The following is a 22,474-nucleotide window of genomic DNA, read 5'->3' on the forward strand; positions in this document are numbered from 1 at the left end:
CATTAATAAAAATACATAAGTTGGATTAGAGAAAATAATTATCACAAAGCAAGGCAGAGGCTAGAACCACAAACCTGAATAGTGACAGTGGTGGATCCATAGGTAAAAAGCATAGGTTCTCTACTGAAGAGAGCAAAGCACAAAGCAGCAGAGGAAACCTGAGTAACGACCAGCAGGAGCCAGACGGGAACTCAGTGATCTTCTTATTGCATCCTTTTCTCCACCTCTTCGGTATATTGTTCCTTTAAAAATGTACGTTTTATATTTTTTACATTTAATTTATTTGGGGGGAGGGTGTTTTGTGAGGCCGTTTCAGAATTTCTAAATGTTGCTGCCGTTATATAGAGAATTACAAAATGTGATCAGCCATAATCCAGCCAGACGAATTATAATTTATCCTATATTCTCCAGCGCCTCACCATTGTGGACAGTCTGCACTTGGAGATAAGTTAGAAATGGGTAATGTTTAAAAGGAGAAAGCGGGAGAAGATCTGGATGGATATTTAGATGCTGGGAAGAAAGCAATAAGAAACAGCACTGAAATTTGGGAACTAGAAGATAAAGGAATGGTTATCAAGAGTGAGCAAGAAAGTGAGTGGAGGAGAAAGAACAAGAGGCAACTACAAAAGCAAGTTAGAGACTCAGAAAATCTTTTAAGGTGAAGTAGCAGCCCTCCAGTATTTCAGACATTCTGACAGCCAGCTTACTCTGTCTGGGAAAGCCCACCCCACCCCCATTCTTATTCTATGAGACTATAACTTTTTATTATTCACTTTACTGTTTGTCGTTTATTGAGCTGTTTCTACCCAGTGTGTTTACAACTCACATAAAATACTAAAGACCATCAGATACACAGAAAAAAGGCTGAACAGGGCAACTCAGCCAGTGTGCATATTCCTGGGCTCTGGAAGCAGCTGCATAGTAAAACAGTTGCCTCAGAAAGAGGGCACGTGGAAAACGGGGGGGGGGGGGGGGCGGCAGGGGGAAGATGGGGGCCTTGATGGGAAACTGCTTTAAAAGGTGGATTCAAACAGGCCAGCGGCGGATGCGACTAAGGCATCTGAGCGAGAAACTGAGCAATCCATTTAAGAGTCAAGAGGAGGTTGTGGGTGTGATAGTTCAACGGCAGAGTATGCCCAGCAAGTACCAGGACCAGGGCTTGATCTTAAGCATCACAAAATGAAGCAAAATGCAACGAGGAGAAAAGAGGTGAAGTTCTCGTGGGAACAGGATATAAAGTTGATGACAATAGGCCTTCCGAGAGGGTGAAGAGCCTTTAACAATGAGTGCTATGCATTATTTGCATGAACTCCAAAGAACTTGGCACCATCTACATTTTCCAAATCACAATCACAACCAGGAAATAATGAGAAAAAAATAGGAGGAGGCTGGAGAAATGGCATGGTGGTTGAGAACACTTGCTGCTCTTCCAAAGGACCCCGGTTCAATTCCCAGCACATGGCACCTCTGTCAAGCCAAACAGGGGTTGGAAGAGTCTATTTCACTCCTCCACTCCTCAGATCTTCATTTACAAATCCTGTCAATACACTAGGTTATGTACTTTACAGACTCAAATAACCTTAATTCCAGTTTTAACATTTACATGCTACCTCCTATAGTAATATCTCACAATGTAGAGAGTTAACCATGCACCAGTCTCGGCTCTAAACACTACCTAGATGGATTCACTTATCACCATAACCTACAACATAGAGAGACAGAAGCTGAGGCTATAACTCAGTGACAGAGCCCTTGCCTAGCTACCCTCAAATGCACAGTAGTGCACGGTAGATTAGGTATGCACACAGAGCAGGCTAGTGCTTACAGCCTCAACAGCTAGATCAGCTCTTTGCCAACTCGCAAGTGCCTAAGAATCATTCGCAGCGTCTTCAAAACGACAAATTGCTGTTTTTCACTCTTGAGTTTCTGAATAGGACAAAACTTCTAGACTTTTCATTTCTAACAAGTTCCCAAGTATATTATTTATTAAGATTTCTATAAATAAGTTTTCTAATCTAGGTGGCTTAACAACAGGAAAAAAATTAGAACATTTTTGAAGATAGAAGTCCAAGATCAAGTTGCTAACATGGTTAGTTTCTTCAGAGGCCTTTTTCATTGTCTTAAAGATGGCTGTCTCCACATGGTCCCTTTACATGTACTCTGTGGGGTTTTTGTGACCACCATAGCCAGCAGCGTAACAATCTACCAGGAAGGAAGGTAGTTCAGTTCAACACAACCTAGTGATAGGGAAACTCCTTCAGTCAATGGCCTTGAAGATATCAGCCCACTTTGGGCATGGTCTCATGTACTATAAGTGCAGTCAAAAAACCTTAGGGGCCTTTTTTCTGCTGGATTCGGTTCCAATTCCCAGTGCACACAGAGAACTGTGGATCGTTGCCTTTACTGTACATTTATCCCCAAATAAATAAGCCTTTGTTATACTCCATTCCAGGCTATTGTGGAACTCTCTGGTACAACTACGACTTAGTTGCTGATATTATTTCAAACTTTGAGAGTCTTGACCTCAAGGAGTTTATTTTAGGTGTATTTAAGTAAGTACAACTTGGTGAAACTTTTCCTAATTATAAATAACTCAATTCAGGATGTACAATAAACTTAAAATACAACTGCAATAAAATTATTTGTAAAGTACATGTGATGTCTTCCATAAAGGTGAGTTCCATGGATTGACTATGTCTTAGTGAGGATTTCAATTGCTGTGAAAAGATGCCATAAAGCCTAAAAACAATGTTTAACATGGCAAAACAACCTCATACTGTCTCCTGCTACAAGCATGCCTTCTATTCCCCCGGATAAAAACATTTGGGTTCTTCACTAACAAGCTGAAAATTAGCATTTAATATAGTCAATAAATATAACAGCATCATTTTGGGTCAGTAGAATTGTGTCCTTATCTCCCAAGGTCTCAGCTTGATGAGTTATAAGTCTTGATGTCTCTCAAATTATCTGCTTCCTCTTCCTCTTGGGATGTTTTCTTTTGATGAGTTTCTCATCTGCCTTCCAGTGTTTCATTTGTGCAGTGGCTCCGGGATGCTGTCCTGATCAGATGCATCATAGTGGGAGCCATATAAGACTTTGTTCATTTTCAGGAAAGACACAAGCACGAGCTCGAGCATCCTGATGTTAGAAGAACACTGGGCCTTTTCCACTTATTAGTTTCTAAATCTTTCCATTTAAGATATGGTTTAAGTTGTGTCTCCTTTAGAGAATGATGTTTTGGGGTAGCAAAAGAAGCATTATTCTTTAAAGTGAAAAGATTTAGATAGCATAGTTAAATGTAGAATAGTATTTAGGTGGGTGTTATACCCTATTTTTGTTTTTGAAATTTACCATTTAAGCATTTGATGATGTCGTCCCACAATAGCTCAACCCTGTGGATTGTAAGGGATTCCAATAACATGATTAATAATCTACACATTGAAAAATTAGGGCCTGAAGAAATGGTTCATTGGTTAAGAGCATTGACTGCTCTTTCAGAGGACCTGGGTTCAATTCCCAGCAACCACATGGCAGATCACAACTGTCTGTAAATTTAGTTCTAGGGAACCCGACACCCTCATACAAACAGACATGCAGGCAAAATAACAATGCATATAAATGAACATAAATATTATAAAAAATTTCAAAATTCTTTAAAGCATTTCCTAGTATAAGCAGGACCATTATCAAATTTTAGTCATAATGGGAGTCCTAGAAAGAAAAGGGTACATAATAAATGACTAATAGCATCTAAGGTTATTTTACCCCTGTGAGCAGAAGCAGCAATCATATTAGAAAAAAAATATCTACTGTTAGATGAACATGCTTTAAGCATCCAAATTCTGGGATATGAGTAATATCAGGTTTGCCAGATGGCATCAGATTTTAACCCTTGAGGATTAATTGTACTAGCAGATGGCTATAGGGTAAAAGAAGAACAAGAAGGGCAGGCCCTAATAATCGGTTCAGCTTGCTCAAGAGGTAGAGAACTGCACCTGCAAAGATTTTGCACTTTGCTGATGAAGTTCATGAGAGTTTAGGGGCCTGAAAGGAAAGTTTTAGGAGTGGGGAAGCCAACACAAAGGCTTGAGCATTAGCCGATGTTAATGGACCTGGCTGATTAGAATGAGCGTGAGTTTCTCTTGTAAAAGAGGAGCAGCTTCAGCACAATATGCAGAGTCAGGTAAACTACTCAATCCCGGGAAACATAATTAAAGTTAACTGATTACAGTTAAGTTCAGACTGTTCAGCTGCACAACAAGGTGGGGGGAACACAATCCTTTTGTGGAGAATATGGAATCTGTATATAACACACAAGCTCCTTGTCCTTTTGAAGAGTGTGGCAGTTTGAATGAAAATGACTGTATTCCAGGAGCAGCCAGGGTTGGACTTCATGCGGGCAGTCAGACTTGATAGTGTAAGGGTCACTCAGGTGGCACTGGTTGTGAAGGCCTGCAGGGATCATGGAAAGCAGTTGAGGATTGACACTGTGAAAGGGAAGGAGAAGTCATTGGTGAAGGTGCAGTCTCAGTGGCAGTTGAAAGCCCAGGACTGAAGGGTAATGCAGGGAAGTTAAGGCGTGGCACCATGAAGAGAGCTCAGGAGAAGCTATTGGTGAAAGTGCAGCCTAGTTGCAACAGGAGCCCCCAGCAGTTTGGAGATAATAGTATCGTGGGATGACAACCAAAACCAGCAGCAGCAGTGGAGTGGAGCCAACCAGAGCCTAGAAGACAAGCTGTGTGTGCTCTACAGAGGGCAGAGCTGGGTAAGTCACTCAAGTCCTTTGGAAGGGTCCAGAAGACTGTGAGCGATCCCAGATATTAGATACTGAGTTATTTACAAATGAAGTTGCTTTGCTTTGATTTGATTGTGACTGTGCCCTAGTTCTTCCCTCTTGAAGCAAGTATTTCATTCATTTTTTATTTTATTGAAGCCCATAATTGAGTTTGAATTTTAAGACTTTGAATTATTAAAGAGATTGACTGTTTCAAAGAGACAATTTTTAAAGTGTTTTTTAAAAAAGTGTTTGAATTTAATTTGTAAGGCATTGGAACTTTTTAAGTATGTAAAATGTTTTATATGGTGATGTCTTTCTTTTTGTGCAATGTTGGAGATGAGTAAGAAAGGAGAGACTATGGCTTAACAGTAATATGTTTGTGTGTCAAGTTGACAAGGGGTCAGGTGTGCTGGGTAGTTTATGACAACTTGACATAAGCTAGAGTATTGCAGAATAATTGTTTACACTGTGTAAAGAAGTGTCACTGTTGATTGGCTTAGTAAAGAGCAGAATGGCCAATAGCCAGGCAGGAGGAAATAGGTGGAAGTGAGAACTGTAGGAAGAGAGGCAGAGGAATACCAGCAAGACGCAGAGCAAGTTGAACATTCTATACAGAGGAGAGGTAATTGAGCCACGTGGCAAAATGTAGGTTAATAAAAACAGGATAATTAAGTTATAAGAAAGAGATAGGAAAAAGCCTAAGCTAAAGGCCAAGCTTTCATAATTAATATTAAGTTTCCATGTCATTATTTGGGGGCTAGTGATCTCAAGATAGTCTGACAAGAAAGCTTCTACACTGGAGTTATCTGAATGGAGGGAGGGAAATTCGATTGAGAAAATGCCTCCATAAATGTCCAGCTGTGAGGCATTTTCTTAATTAATGATTCAGATGAGGGAGGGCCCAGCCCATTGTGGGTGGTGCCATCCCCTAGGTTGGTGGTCCTGGGTTCTATAAGGAAGCAGGCTAAGCAAGCCATGGTGAGCAAGTCAATAAGCAGCATCCCTCATGGCCTCTGCATTAGCCTCCAAATTACTGCCCTATCTGAGTTCGTGTCTTGACTTCTTTCAGTGATGAACAGCAATGTGGACGTGTAAGCCACATGAACCCTTACTTCCCAGCTTGCTTTTGGTAATGGTGTTTTGTCACAATAGAAACCCTAACGAAGATAAGTTTGTTCCAGGGTCTGGGGTATTGCTGTGATAGGCCAGACCACGTTTTTGTTTGGAAGAATATGGACTGTGGGACTGTGCAGTAGGAAAAACAATTGAACATTTTAATGGGCCATCCTAGTAGGATCATGGAAGACAGTGGTGCTGACAGTGGCTTGAACTGTGGGGTCCTGGCTCAAAGGTTTCAGAAGAGAAAAAGAATATGTGGTTTTCGGGTTTTGCTCTCTCTCTCTCTCTCTCTCTCTCTCTCTCTCTCTNTCTCTCTCTCTCTCTCTCTCTCTCTCTCTCTCTCTCTCTCTCTCTCTCTCTCTCCCCCTCTCGTCATGCTCCCAGCCACCCAGGAGTGCTGCATTTATTAAACATGGACATCTTTGATTCTTCACCAAAGTAGTTTCCTTGGCTCTTACAATTTAAATTAACCCATTTCTTATTTACACTCTATCACCTGGTGGCAGCTTTTTCCATCTCAGCACATTCCTCCACATCTCCTGGTCACTCTGGTCTCCTTCTTTCCCATGTTTTCTTTTTGTCTGCAAGTCCCACCTAACCTCTACCTACTCACACATTGCCCATCCAGCCCCTCATTAGACCAGTAAAAGCAACAAATATCCACAGGGAACAAAAAGATTGTTCCACAGCAACACTGCTCAGCTTGCTCCTTTCCATTATAAATCTTCATTACAGTACCACTAATAATCACATCACAGAGTCTATATTGGGTTATTTTGAGATTTCCTCTGCCAAATAAATTACTAATATTCTTCTTCCTGAAACTTCTTCAGCCCCACAGCTCATCAAGTCATATTCAGCACCACCGTCTTCCATGCTCCTACTAGCTATACCCAGACCCTGGTACCAACTTTTGTCTTAGTTAAGGTTTTTATTGCTGTGAAGAGACACCATGACCACGGCAGCTCTTATAAGGAAGACATTTAATTGGGGTGACTCACAGTTTTAGAGGTTCATTCCATTATCATCATCATGGCAGGTAGCATAGCCATGTGCAGGCAGACACAACACTGGTGAAGTAGTTAAGGATGCTTCATCTTGCAGGCAACAGGAAGTTGACTGAGACACTACACCATATCCTGACCATAGGAAACCTCAAAACCTGCCCCCACAGTGACACATTTCCTCCAATAAGGACATACTCACTTCAACAAAGCCACACCTCCGAATAGGGCCACTTACTTTGGGGGACATTTTCTCTCAAACCACCACAGTTGGAGAGCTGAAGAAGTGTTTTGCCATCAGACAGGGAGATGCAGAGTTGAGAGTTTTCCCTGCTGGTTTTCAGTCTTGCTTTGGTCATTTCCTTATTTTGCTCTCTTTCCTCCCTTTTGGAACAGTAAAGTATATCCTGTGCCATTCTATATTCAAAGTATGTGATCTGCTTTTTGATTTTGATTTTACAGAAGATTACAATTAAGAGATTGCCATGAATTTCAGAAGAGACTTTGGACTTTTAAACAACATTGAGACTGTAATAGACTATGGTGACTTAAAGTTAGACTGAATGAAGTTTTGCATTATATAACTACATGCTTATGGGGACAAGTGAGTAGAATGTGGTCATTTGGATGAAAATGGCCCCATAGACTTATAGGGAGTAGCATTATTGTGACCTTGTTGGAGGAAGTGTCACTGGGGGTAGTAGGCTTTGAAGTTTCAGATGCACAAGCCGGGCCCAGTGTCACTCTCTTTTCCTGCCTGCTGATTCAGATGTAGAACTCTTGGCACCATGTCTGCCTGCGTGCCACCATGTCATGCCATGATGATAGTGGATTAAACCTCTGAATTATAAGACAGCTCCAATTAAATGTTTTCCTTTTTAAGAGTTACTGTGGTCATGGTGTTTCTTCACAGGAATAAAACCCTAAGACAAAGAGCTATTGTAAAAGCATTAAAAGCAATATCTGAAGAACTTTTAGATGTAGTTTTAGGTAATACCTAAGGGGTATCTTCAAAAAAATCTTGAAGAGAATCTTTAGGATATTGTTATCTATATATCCCAAGTAACATTTTAGTGCTACCAGCCAGTAATTATCAGTGTGGGATAAATAATCAAACTGAATTTTATTTAGTAGCACAATAATTTCTGTAGGCTCTTAAACTAGTAAATTGTTTAAGAAATGTGTCCTTCCATCATTATCAAGTCTATAATGTTTTGTAAGTAAGGCGTACAGATCACTGCAGAGAATTACAACATACCTAGATTTCTATACCATTACCATGCTGATATACAGTTACAGTAGGCGATGAGGAGGAAGGATACATAATTGGTGATGCATTAAGGGATTAATTCTCGGGTCACCACTTAAGCAGCAGCATTATTTGATAAACTAATAACTCACTCTACTTCCAGTGTTACGAGTTTAACTTTCAGATGACTCTAGACTGTGTGTCAAGATGACCTAAGACCAGCCAGCACAGATTCACACCAGTGATCTGATTTTAACCTAGTTACCTCTTTTAAGATCCTATCTCCTAATCCAGTTACATGTTGGGTTAGGATTTCAAAATATGAATGCTTAGGGGTAAATGGGGCAACACAGTTCAGCCCTTGTGTCAGTTAATCCTAGCACTGACACTGGGAGATCGCAGGACCATAGCACGTGGCAACTGATGTGGCAAATGCTTTTTTTCTGTCACTATTAGGCAAGAAAGCAAGAGCACATATTGTTAGAAATAAGTTCAGGCTCGCAAAGAAAGAGACCACCAACTGAAGAATCTGGACAAGGCAAAGTTTACTCTTGATCAAGAGGGTGTACTCTGGGGAGCAAACACCCCAAGACGGGAAGTAATTTGGTTTTTAGGTTAACTCAGCTGTGTCTTTTCCCTGTTGGCTGGGGTCCGGCCTCACAATCTTATTCAGCTGGCTAGTCTGAAAGGAATTGGCCCGCAGGAAATGAAGGGGGAAGGGGCTCACTGCAAGAAGAAAAGGGTCACTGCTCCAGGCCATTAATTTCCTAGGAATGAATCTTTGTGCAAACAAAGATTTCCTTGGTGGGAGGATTAAAACATTTTCATAAAAGTCTTACAGGGAGGAGGAGATAAAAAAATTTGAATTCCTTGTCCTAAACACAAGTTTTATAGTATTTGATAGTAAAGAGTCATAGTTGATATCTCTTACACATTTTTTACATTATTACTCTAAAGTTATGACCTAAATGAGAATACTCTTTCAAGGCAATAATAAGAAGTATGTGGCCCAGTGGTGGTGGCACATGCCTTTAATACCAGCACTTGGGAGGCAGAGGCAGGTGGATCTCAGTGAATTTGAGGCCAGCTTGGTCTACACAGTGAGTTCCAGGACAGCCAGAACTGTTACACAGAGAAACCCTGTCTCGAAAAGCAAACAAACAAAAAGTATGTGGCAAAACGACAAGAAACAAAAAGTACATTAAGAAGCCTTGTGGACACATTGAAATATGAGATTCCTATACTAGCAAAATGACGATAGGATACCTGACCTCTGTCAATCAGTTCGTACATTAGTACTAAGACTGAGGAAATTAATACTTCTTTTAAAAAAAAATGAAGCAGGGCTGGACAGATGGCTCAGAGGTTAAGAGCTCTGGCTGCTCTTCCAAAGGTCCTGAGTTCAATTCCCAGCAACCACATGGTGGCTCACAACCAACTGTAATGAGATCTGGTGCCCTCTCTGGTGTCCAGGCAAACAAGCAGACAGAATATTGTATACATAATAAATAAATCTTTTAAAAAATGAAAAAAATTGACAGACACCTTCTGTGTTGGAATCCTGTGAGTATAACGGGATGTATTATTGATCATAAATATTCAATATCATTCCCTAAGGAATGAATAGATTCTTCCGTTTTGAGCAGACAGGGCAGACTACATTAAGGTGGTCAGCGTGCACCAAGATAGCAGATCAGCCTACGTTCCAGCTCAGAGTCAAGAACATGAACCACCACTATGCAGATAAAGCTGGCCTCACTCTCCTGTGTCACCAAACCCCCTCCTTCAAAAAAACCAATTACATTTTTTTTAAGTCTAATTTGGGGAGATCCACCCACTGAACAACCAACATGATACTCGACCTTTAACAATGCAAAGAGTCAAGGAAAACGCGTAGGTTACCGCTGTATACCCACTCTCCAGCCAGCCCTAGCAACCCAGCACGCCGTGCCCCCGACAGCAGGACAGCTTGCCAAGGGGTCCTCTGACCCGAGGGACACGCCTCCACAGGGCAGTGATGGCACTAACGTCCAAAAGCGGAGATCAGGGCCTGAACTTGCAGAGATAATTTGAAAAGTTTTCTGTAATTAAAAGAGAGTGACACAGTGATACCCCGTCTCATAATAAAAAAAAATGCCCATCAAGCTGTTTCATGCCCTTAATCCCAGTACTCAAGAGAGCAGAGGCAGGAGGATCTCCGTGAGTTCCAGGCCAACCAGCACTACACAGACCCTGATCCTGTCTTTAAAAATAGAAATGTTTTGGGAGCACGGAGAAGGCTATTAACGGAGTGAAGTTACCCCACGCGGGTAGGTCAAGCGGCTCCCCGGGAAAGACACCACAGAGCCACCCCATGGCACCTCACCCAGGCCTCGGGAACGCCCCTTGACGCCCATGGGCGGGGCAGAGGGAGAAACCGGCGGCGGCGCGCAAGATCTCCGCTGTAGCTCTCGCGATATTTCGAAGCCAAGCTCGCACGCGGTGTCTGAGAGATTCAAGCCGGGGCTGGGAGGGCGAGCCGGTGCGGGAGGGAGACGCCCTTTTTTCTGCCGTCGGAAGCCAGCGAGGGAGGGTGGTACCCACTCCCCCAGTCCAGTGTCCTGATGCCCAGCGTCAACGCCAGCCGCAAGGGTCAGGAGAAGCCGCGGGAGATCGTGGACGCGGTGGAAGTGGGTTTCCTTCTTCCCCGGGTCGGGGCTCGCGCCGAGGGAGGGAGTGGGGCGGTCGGGGCGCTCTCTACCTTGGGAGCCCCCACCGCACTTTACCTGCAGGCCGCGGCGTGGAGTGGTGCGCCACACGCCTGGGCGCGCGGCCCGAGCAGCCTGGGACTGTTTTTCTTGAGAACCGTGGCCTAGAAGTGTGTTCCTGGGGAGGCGGCGGGGGATGGGGACGGGTTAACATGTGGCGCCCAGTGAACCGGAAGTAGCCCCAGCGGGGCTCACATGAGCACGTCCTGCACGTAACACACCACTCCAGTCCCCGGAAATTTTTGATAAAGCACCTCTAATCGATATCCTCTCAACCCTCATAATGTTCTGACAAGTAATGACAGCCCTTTGCAAAACTGGCTGCCAGTGTATTTAAATGACTTTTCCTTGTGACAGCTGTGAACACGTTATCTTAATTTCCTTTCTCAGCGACCTGGTGATAACCCTCAGTGATCTTTAGCACTTTCCAGAAATCAGAGTTTGAAACCCTCCTTCAAGTACAAATTTTTAAACCTTAGTCTTTGGCTCCTAAATTTTTTTTGGTGGATGAATTCAACATTTGTGGTAACTACATCATAATTCGGAATATCAAGTTAATATTTGATTCTGATGAAATGTGAATACTGATTAGATAACACTCTACTCGCCTTTGTTCACACACTGCCACCAGGTTTCATTATGTGACGGTGTCTTTTTACTGTGCCCCAGGTGTTATTTCTCCTTAGATGTATGTATTTTACTAATATTCAGGACCCATAACATGTTTTATTTCGGTATATTTGTTAAAAGTGCTTCTCATATTGAAGAGAGAATAACAACAAGGCAATTAGAAGGATAGAAACTGTTCCAGACAGATCTTTCAAATCTACCTTATAAAAATCTAAGGGAGTTATTCTTGTGTGCTGGTGTGTCTAATCGTATATGTTACCAGTGCACCCTCGTAAGTAGTAAAGCTATAAAATGTAGTATGAGGTAGATACTGTGCTAGGGTTCTATAACTGTGTAAGAAGAAGAACCTTAAGATCACTTTAGGGGTAACGTAAGATGAAATGAAGGAGCACGTATCTATGTATAAGTGTAATCCGCAGGCTGAACTTAGGCCCCCTGTTCCTGACTTTATAACATAGAACTTGATAACCCTGTCGTTGTCTCAGTCTTGTAGCCTCAGTCTGTTAGGAGGCTGGATTTTGGAACTAGGAAGCAGGTGAATTTCCTGATGGTGTTTTACAAAAGCAAAGTTGTAGTTAGTTAGCAAATACCCAGCAGCTCCAGTTTCTCAGAACTGAACATCTGGTGCTCAGAAACCTTACCCAAAGCATTGGTTCTCTTTGAACATCTCTCCCTGTAATAGGAAGTTAATAAAACTGTAGCACTTCATCCTACTCCCTTCATGGGGGCAATTTATGTCTCTCCTTTGAAGTAGATTAATCTCCTTTTAGAACAAGGTAGTTAAGATGTATTTTATGCATGTATAAGTTATATGAGTGCTATTATGCATGATGCATTCATGCATATATAATGAATATTTAACCAGAAACTGGGTGCTTTTTTGCAGAAAGCACATATATAAGGTAAACAAATTCTCACATTTTAAAATGACTTTCAAATTAATGAAATGTTTTTGAAAATTAATGCAAATTCATTTATAGTTCTAGGTGCTTGTATTTATGTATTAATTAAAGTTATATTGCAAAAATCTTTTTTTTTTCTAGGATTATGCCAAAGAGAGATATGGGATATCCTCTATGATACAATCACAAGAAAAACCAGGTTGGTATCTTCCTTCTAATTCTAGGAGAACAATTCATGAAGTTTAAAATAGGATCACCTGAGGCATTGCTCCAAAGGAATCACTTTGAAAAGTTTAAATGTCATTCATAACCCAATAGATACTACACACTCTATAAACATTGTCAGCTTGGAGTCCTAATCTACAAAAGAATATATTTCTAATTTTTATTATTCGAGATAGAGTTTTGTATGTTGGTATACTCAGGTGGCCCTGAACTCTTGAGTATAGCTAAGAAAGACCTTTTACTTCTGACTCTCTTCTCTCTTCCTCTGGGGGCTGATTTAGCCAGCGCGCACTACCACTCCAAACCAGATTTGTGTTTTCAAATCTATATTTCAGTCCCCTACCCCAGACAGTTTTTCTTTTTTTTCTATTTATTTATTTATTTATTTATTTATTTATTTATTTATTTATTTAAGATTTCTGTCTCTTCCCCACCGCCGCCTCCCATTTCCCTCCCCCTCCCCCAATCAAGTCCCCCTCCCACGTCAGCCCAAAGAGCAATCAGGGTTCCCTGCCCTGTGAGAAGTCCAAGGACCACCCACCTCCATCCAGGTCTAGTAAGGTGAGCATCCAAACTGCCTAGGCTCCCACAAAGCCAATACGTGCAGTAGGATCAAAAACCCATTGCCATTGTTCTTGAGTTCTCAGTAGTCCTTATTGTCCGCTATGTTCAGCCAGACCGGTTTTATCCCAGGCTTGACAGTTTTTCTTTGTAGACCAGGCTGTCCTCGAACTCATAAAGATCCATTTACCTCTGTCTCTTGAGTCCTGGGATTAAAGGTTTGCACCACTGCTGCCTGGCCAGATCCACCTTTTAAAACTTCAGACTGCTTTATCTTCTCTCTTTCACAGTGTGTCTTTCCTGGCTTTGCATTGTGGATGAAGAAGTTGGCTTGGTAGTACTACTGTCAGTAGACCTCCATGCTCTTTGCTTTTGACCTTGAGAACCATAGTGTTTTGCAAACACATTTTCTACAGCTGTATCTTTGCCTTATGAGACTAATATATTTAGAGGAGATAGATAGCATACATTTGTAGTTTGACTTTCAGAATGTCCTCAAAGGTATTATTCTCTATTGTTGTTTTTACTTAATACCCAAGCTTTTTTTTTTAATCAAATTAGTATATATTTAAAACAGTAAGAATGATTTCTGTGGCCAGGTGGCCAGGCGGTGGTAGCGCACACCATTAATCCCAGTGCTCAGGAGGCAGAGAAAGGTGGATTTCTGTGAGTTCAAAGCCGGCTTGGTCTACAGAGAAAGTTCAAGACAGCTAGGGCTATACAAAGAAACCCTGTCTCGAAAAACCAAAAAGAGAATGATTTGTGAATGTTATTTCATAGAACTATTTCTACATAATAGTGACTTTGTAACCTTTTCCTTTTGGGGAACTCTGGATAGATGTACGATTTTGGTTAATGTTAGGATACATAATGGTTAGAGTTTATCTACTGCCAGTGGTTCATATACCAACTATAGGAAATTGTATGAGCATCAAGCACAGTTAGATTAAAACAATGGTTCTCAACCTTCCTACTGCTGTGACCCTTTAATATAGGGTCCCTCATGTTGTAGAGAGCCCCAACCATAAAATTATTTTTGTTGCTACTTCATAACTGTAATTTTGCTACTGTTATTAATCATAATGTAAATATCTGAAATACAGAATAATTTGGTATGCAGCCCCTGTGAAAGGCTCATCCAACCCCAAAAGGTCCGTGACCCACAGATTGAGAACCACTGGATTAAAGACTAGTGCATCTTCAGTACTTTCTCTATCACTGCTTCCTTTATCACTGCCTCATTCTCTCCTATGAACCCATGCTTAGCAGGAAAGGTGGTAACTGCAGCCCTGTGCCTACACTACCTGAGGCTGGGACTTTCAAGAGACTCTCTCAGCATTTATATATTCTAATCATTTATATATTCTAATCTAGATTACTCATTGTCCTGGAGAATGACATATTTACAACATATGGCCATTTTCACAGCATGTACACAAATAATTCTGTTAGCTTTGGCCCAGACAGTTGAGCATATAGTTTATTTGGCCATTTAAAGACATTGAAATGTTCACATTGAAATGAAAGATTTGCAGTGTGCAACTTCTATGACTACAGTATAGACTGAATTAGGAGAATAAAAGAACATATTGTAGTTTAAGCAAGTGACAACAGTAACTTGCTTTAAGGTAGTGGCAAAAGTGGCAATGAAGATAGTAGAGAATCATATTTAGGAAGTGCAGTTCATAAAGGGGACATACTGCATACATAAAAACAAAGAAATTATTAAAGTAATACCAAGTTCTTAAGATAACTATCAGACAAATTATGACCATAAATCTGAATTTAAAATGGCTTTATTATGTATTACAGATAGAGTTTTGGTTCGAGTTAAAGACTTGACAGTAGAAAAGGCTGATGATGTTGTATGGGTCCGTGCACGAGTTCATACAAGTAGAGCAAAAGGTAAGATTGGCTCAGTGGTTATAGCTTTTTTGCTAAGTATATTAATTTTTTTAAAAAATTTTAGTGTAAAAAAAAATTTTAGTGTGAGTGTTTTGCCAGCATCTGTGTCTGTATGTAGATACGTATATGTATGAGTGCAGGTGATTGCAGAGTCAAGACAAGGGCATTATATCTCCTGGGGCTGGAGTTGCAGGCATTTGTGAGCTGCCTGATGTTGGTGCTGGGAATGGAACGTGAATCCTGTGAAAAAGCAGTACATACTCTGAACTGCTAATCCGTCTGTCTCTCCTGATCGTATAGTATGTTCCTAAAGTTGTAATTATTAGATAAGAGAATTAGATTGGAAGAAGAAAGCCAAATGTTGCATTATGGTAGTCACAGGCCACGTGTGGCTATTTAAAATTTAATAGCTTTAGCTGAGCAGTGGTTGCACAGGCCTTTCATCTTCGCATTCCAGGAGACAGGCAGGCAGATTTCTAAGTTTGAGGCCAACCTGGTCTTCAGAGAGAGTTCTAGAACAGCCAGAGCTACACACAGAAACCCTGTCTTGGGAGGAAGATTAACAGTTTTGTTGTACTAGTTGTATATTGAACCATATGAGTGCCCCTTTCCTTTTTGGACAGTGCTTTTGGAAGATACAGCATTAACATTAACAAAAATATTAGGATTGTTCAAATCTCAACTTTTATGGAATAATGGCTTTGACCTACTCGTCAGCATTTTCTAAAAATAGTAATGACATTTATATTTGTTACAACTTTGTAACTTCCTGCTTTTCAGATTTAATCATGCCTACAGGTATGTGAAGTGGACAGAATAGACATTGCTAATTCGCTGTATAAAAGAGGAAACTAAGGTTCTGAAGCTGCTTGTCTAGTCTCATAGTGATTGGTAGAATATGAACAGAATTGTAAAAGCTAAGATGTCTTTGTCTCTTCAGAAGAGTTTATTTAATGTGTCCCATGTTACAACATTTCTTAAAATTGTGTTTTAAAGTATTTTTTATTACAGATTAATATATTTAGTCTATTATTTGAAATTTTTTGACATTTTATACCCATGCCTCTTTCTACCATTAATTACTCTTAAAGAGTAAAGAATAATTAGTGGTAGTTTGTCTATTAAGAGTTTATATATTCTAATATCAAATTCTTAAGTAAGTGAATATTGGTGTTGGACTTTGAGAAGTATACTAATAGTTTTAAATTTCTAAATAATGTTGATTTGTATTGGTGAAAGTTTGGGCCATTTATTCTACTAAGAGACAACCACATTGTAATTTATTGTCTTTTTATAATTGGATGAGAGCCTACTGTTTGTTTTATCTCTTTTTAAAAATTAAATTGTTAAAGATTTATATAATGTGTGTATTTGTGTGGGTATGTGCACATGGGTACTGATTACAGGTATGAGCTATTATGTCTACTACTTTCTTTTTTATTTTTTTGGCTTGTTTGTTTTTTTCTTTGTAGGCAGGGTCTTTCCACGTAGTCCTAGCTACCTGGAACTTTATGTAGATTTGGCTGGCCTTCATCTCACAGAGATCAACCTACTTTGCTAAGATTGAAGACGTTCACCACTATACCTGGTGAATCTTTTATTTTATTAAGCTATGTGACATGAGTGCTGGAAACTGAACTCTGTTCTTCTGATAAAAACAAATGCTCCTAGCTGCTGAGCCATTTGTCCAGCCCCATGTTTGATTTAGCTAATGGAAAGATGGAAATGCATGCTTGTGTAAGCCTGGACCAAGACTTCAGACCTATTCTCCTCCCTGCTTTTAAAGATTTTCTCTTCCATGTCTCTTTGTTATTTATTTGGGGTTTTGTTGTTTTGTGGAGGTTTCTTTTCTTTCTAATTTTGTGTCTTTGGGTACAGGTGTCCTTGGAGGCCAGAAGCAATAGATCTCTAGCTAAAGAGTTATACATAGTTGTGAGTTGCCAGATTGGATGCTGGGAGTGGGACTCAGATTCTCTCATGACACATTCTCGACAACTGAGCCATCTTTCTAGTTTCTCTATTCAGACTTTAAATACATCAGTGAAGCTGAGAGTGGTGGTGCACATCTGTAATCTCAGTAAAATAGGGATTTCAGTTTGAGGCCAGCCCGGTTATGTAGGTCTCAAAAAAAAGTTTGAGCCTTTTCCTGTGGGAGCAGCCGGGTTGAGAGGAGCATAGCCCTCTCCTCTCCCCGTAATGGCTTGTGCCCGTCCCCTCATGTCGGTGTACTCTGAAAACGGGGAGTCATCTTGCAAGAATGTCACTTTGCCATTCGACTGGATATTGTGAACTTTGTTCACCCCAGCTTGAGGAAAAACGACAGACAGCCCTAAGCCATCAGTGAATTAGTCTTGGGGTATTGGCAGAGCTGTGGCTCGAATTCCAAGAGTTGGAGGTGGTGGTGCTCATTGTTCTGGCCAGGGTGCCTTTGGAAATATGTGTCATGGAGGCCACATGTTTGCACCAACCAAAACCTGGCATCATTGGCACCACAAAGGGAACACAACTCAAAAGTGATAACACCATCTGTTCTCCCCTGGCTGCCTCAGCCTTACCAGCTTTGGTGATATCTAAAGGTCATTGAGGAAGTTCCTGAATTCCCTTTGGTAGTTGAAGATAAGGTTGAAGGTTACAAGAAAACCAAGGAGGCTGTTCAGCTGCTTAGGAAACTTAAAGCTTGGAACGACACAAGAAAGTTCTATGCCTCTCAGAATGAGAGCTGGCAAAGGCAAAATGAGAAACCACTGACATATCCAGCCCAGGGGGCCCTGCATCATCTATAATGAAGATAATGGTATCATCAAAGCCTTCAGAAACATCCCTGGTATTACTCTGCTTAATGTCAGCAAGCTGAACATTTTGAAACTTGCTCCTGGTGGGCATGTGGGACGTTTCTGCATTTGGAAGTGCTTTCCGGAAGTTAGATGAGTTGTATGGCACTTGGCTTAAGGCTGCTACCCTCAAGAGTAACTGTAACCTTCCCGTGCACAAGGTGATAAACACAGACCTTAGCAGAATCTTGAAAAGCCCAGAGATCCAAAGAGCCATCTGAGCACCAAGCAAGAAGATTCAGTGTAGAGTCTTGAAGAATCCCCTGAAGAACCTGAGAATCATGTTGAAGCTAAACCCTTATGCAAAGACTATGCACAGGAATACCATTCTTCACCAGGCCAGAAATCACAAATTCCGGGTGAAGAAACCGGAAGCAGCAGCTATAATAGGAGGCTGCATGTTTGTTTTCCGGTCACCCAGACTCCCAAAATAATCACACAGAAACTATACTATTTAAATCACGGCTTGGCCAATCACTTAAGCATATTACTAGCTAGCTCTTACATCTGGAATTAACCTATCTCTATTAATCTGTGTATCACCACATGACTAAATTACCGGGAAATTCCCAGCGGCAGCTACATGGCGTCTACTTTGCCTTTCTTTTCCAAGCATTCAATTTAGTTTTCCCTGCCTAGCTCTACTCTTTTGCCCTATCATAGGCTAAGACAGTTTTTTTTTATTAGCCAATGGTGTTCACAACATACAGAGGGGAATCCCACATCAAGTGGCTCTGGCTGCCAAATCAGAGAAGGAGACTGCAGACAAGAAGCCTGCAGAAAGTAAGAAAGAAAAGAAGCCTGTAGGACAAAAGGCTGCAGCTACCAAGAAACCAGCAGCTGAGGAAAAAAACAAACCGACTGAAGAAGAGAAAAAGCCTGCTGCTTAATCTATTAAAATCTTTCATTCCATAGAGCAAATAGAGACAGTCTATTTGAATAAAAACCTGATCAAAGATAAAAAAGTTTGAAATGATATATTATTGAAATTGTTGTAAGATAAACCTGATATTTTTTCTTTTATACTGTATAGCAGTATTTAATTTTTATACCATTTACAATGTTGTTAAAATTTATTTCTATGTATGTGTTTGTGCAAGTTTTGTCCGCTCCTGGCAGGCCAAAAGAAGGCATCGGGTGCTCCCCTCTATCACTGTGCCCTTGAAGTGGGATCTACACCTCAGCTAGGCTAGAAGCTGTTACAACCTAGTCATGCTTCTTTCCACAGTTTTTTTGGTTTTGTTTGTTTTTTTTTTTGTTTGTTTGGTTTTTCAAGACAGGGTTTCTCTGTAGCTTTGGAGCCTGTCCTGAAACTAGCCCTTGTAGGCCACGTTGGCCTCGAACTCACAGAAATCTGCCTTCCTCTGCCTCCTGAGTGCTAGGATTAAAGGCATGTGTCACCACCACCTTGTTCTTTTCATTATAAAAATAATGTAAGGAGTAAGTAGAAAATCAACCATAAATATTTCAAACTAATTTTCATGAACCTGAGTGTGAAGGGTGTATTTGAGTCAGTTTCATAATACTAGTTTTATAACCCACTCTTTAATCTTGCCATATCTGTGCATATAAGTATTCACTCAGTTATTGTGTTTTGTTTGTGGTGCTGGGACTCAAACTCAGGCATGCGTACACACACACATACCCATTGCTCTTATTTTTTTACTTTATACAGAAGGATAGTATAGGGTCGGGTGATGATGGCACATGCCTTTAATCCCAGCACTCAGGAGGCAGAGGCAGGCGGATTTTTGAGTTCAAAGCCACCCTGGTCTACAAGAACTAGTTCCAGGACAGGCTCCAAGGCTACAGAGAAAAACCCTGTCTCGGGGAGGGAAAAAAAAAAAGGATAGTATGTGCTGCTCCCGGTTTTCTTACTGTGTGTAGCTTTACAGAATGCTGAACTAAGCAAATCGTGACCTCACTGTCGCCACCAGAGTCAAAGAAAGAACATTTGTGTTTGTCAGCACTTGGCAAGAACTTGGTCTCATAAATACTGGTGGGGATGGCTTGAGTGAACCATTCTCTGTCAAGACACCAGTACTGACTTTCTGTTCTGGGTTCTCAGAATCCTTCTGAGCAGACTGTCTTTAAAGCTGTAGTATTTAGGAACACTAACAAAGAAAGCTTGGAGACTGTAGCTCTGGAGTTGCATGTAGGCCTGTTGAGTTAATGAAACCTACAAACTTAAGGAGTAAGTAATAATAAGAGTTTTCATTCTTCTATGTGAATAGTAATGTTATGAATGTTTTTATCATTATGACCATTTACATATTTAATTTTCTTAACATACATTCTAAGAAATGTATTTATTGAGCCAGGTGTGGTGGCGCGTGGGAGGCAGAGGCAGGCAGATCTCTGAATTCAAGGCCATCCTGGTCTATAGAGCAAGGTCCAGGACAGCCGGGGCTAGATAGTAAGACCCTATCTCACCAAAAAAAAAGTATTGACTAAACAGTGTTTTTAAGCTTAAAAAAAAATTACAGGGTATATTTGATAGATACAGTTTTCATTATTTTGTTTTTAAGAATTTTAACCAAAATATAATTATATTGTGCCCATTGTGAGACAGCCCTTCATTACTTTTAGTCAAGTTTACTTTCGACCAACTATAGTAGATGCTTTTACTTAACTCTACCAAGCATTAAATATTCTTTTTTTAAAATTGTCTCATGTGAGAAGTAAATAAGGTGTTGCCATCATTTGCTTCAACTTCTGTTACTTTTATGCTCATAACAAGTAACATCTTGTTCCTTATATTTATTTTCCTTTTCTTTCATGTTACCTATTTTGAATTATTACCTGGTTTTTTGATGGGGAGGATTTCAATGTTCTTATCTCAAGTCCTTAAGAACTTTATATATTAACCCTATTAACTGTTGTTCGGGTCCCCTAGAACTAGAGTTATATGTGATTTTGAGCTGCCACATCGGTGGTGGGGCTTAAACTTATATTTGGGAAATCAGCCAGTGCTCTTAACTGCTGAGCCGTCTCCAGCCCCTGTTCTACTGTTTTAAGGGTAGCTTTTCCTTTATTGTATTATTTAGTTCTTATTCCCATTGTTTACTGGTTTTCTTCTTAGAGCACGCTGGGTCCTGAGCATGCTCTGCCAGTGAGGTTCTTTGACCTGATTTTTTTGTTGTTGTTTTTGGTTGTATAGGGTTTTGTTTGGTTTTGGAGATAGTCTTCTGTATCCAGGGTGTCCTTGACCTTGACTGTGGATTATCTTGTTCACCTCCAGAGTTCTGGGATTATTGGTGTGTACCACCACCACACCCAGCTTTATTCAATTATTCTCCCTTGACTGGATTCCACTTAGAGTCTCTCTGTAACCCCATTCTTACTTCTTAGGCTCTACAGATGTGGCAGCTTCTATGCTGGTGTACTCTAGGATTAGAACAGAGTGTGCTCAGAGACAGCTCTCACCACCTCCTTTCATGTCTGTAGTAGGAGGCCACTTGTTCATTTCCCTGCCGCCCAGACTCCCAAAATAATCACACAGAAACTATATTAATTAAATCACTGCTTGGCCAATCACTTAAGTATATTGCTGGCTAGCTCTTAACATCTAGGATTAATGCATTCCCAGTATTTTATATTTTACTACAAGGCTTGTGGGTCCCAGCTGGCAGCTTGCATCTTTTCCCCTCTAAACTCTGCCTTACTTCTCCCAGCATTCAGTTTAGTTTTCCCCGCCTATCACTACTCTTTTTGCCCTATCATAGGCCAAGACAGTTTCTTTATTAACCAATAGTATTCACAGCGTACAGAGGGTGATCCCACATCACAGGTCTGTGGCCTTTTTGTTTTTTCGTTTGTTTATTTTTGTAATAAAGGCTTACTTTTTAGGATTGTGTCTAATAAATTAAGGTTTTTTTTTTTTAAAATATACTTTGTCCTTCGTGATTTCTTTTCAATAGTAGATGTGTAAGGTCTTGGGATGTTCATTTCCTTCTGTGTTAAACTCCTAGACTTTTCCCATAGTTTCCTTACTCTGTATGTTGAATGCAACCCCCAGCTCCCCAAGGGTGGCATCTTGAATGTGTTCAGTTTTATTATTAGCCCTGACTTTCCTTCTGTGCCTTGTCTATGATTGTGTAATATTTTTTAAAAATATTTTAAATAAAGTTTATTTACTTTATTTTATGTGCACTGGTGTTAAGGTGTCAGATCCCCTGGAACTGGATATTCAGACAGTTGTGAGCTGCCATGTGGGTGCTGGGAACTGAACCCAGGTCCTCTGGAAGAGCAGTCAGTGCTCTTAACCACTGAGCCATCTCTCCAGCCCCATTTTAAAAATGTGTAGCCCAGGCTACACATTTAAAAATGTGATCCTCCTGCCTCTGCCTCCTTCAGAAAATCCTACTGGCATGCGCCACCACAACCGGTGATTGTGTAATATTTTTAAAAATTTGTTCTTGTCTTTTTTTGACCTAGAAAGACTACTCAGTGGATAAAGTGCCTACTACCTAAACACAGGGTCCTGAGTTCAGCTCCATAGAACTACCCTTAAAAGCCAGACCC

The 22,474-nt window shown here is 40.7% G+C and overlaps 1 protein-coding gene and 1 pseudogene across 1 annotated transcript in view; both read left to right on the forward strand.

The window, feature by feature from the left end:
- Positions 1 to 10,605: 10,605 nt before the first annotated feature.
- Positions 10,606 to 22,474, forward strand: part of Dars1 (aspartyl-tRNA synthetase 1) — a 61,433-nt gene continuing 49,564 nt past the window's right edge. The window contains exons 1-3 of the mRNA XM_050147709.1: positions 10,606 to 10,818; positions 12,570 to 12,627; positions 15,027 to 15,119. Of these exons, the coding sequence (XP_050003666.1) occupies positions 10,753 to 10,818; positions 12,570 to 12,627; positions 15,027 to 15,119 (217 nt within the window). The 5' untranslated portion in view covers positions 10,606 to 10,752. The remainder of the gene's footprint in view (positions 10,819 to 12,569; positions 12,628 to 15,026; positions 15,120 to 22,474) is intronic.
- On the forward strand, positions 16,455 to 19,050 carry LOC126505028 (60S ribosomal protein L4-like; annotated as a pseudogene).

Source organism: Alexandromys fortis, unplaced genomic scaffold (genome assembly GCF_014885135.2).
Source record: "Alexandromys fortis isolate MF-2015 unplaced genomic scaffold, M_Fortis_MF-2015_v1.1 scaffold_58, whole genome shotgun sequence".
NCBI lineage: Eukaryota > Metazoa > Chordata > Mammalia > Rodentia > Cricetidae > Alexandromys > Alexandromys fortis.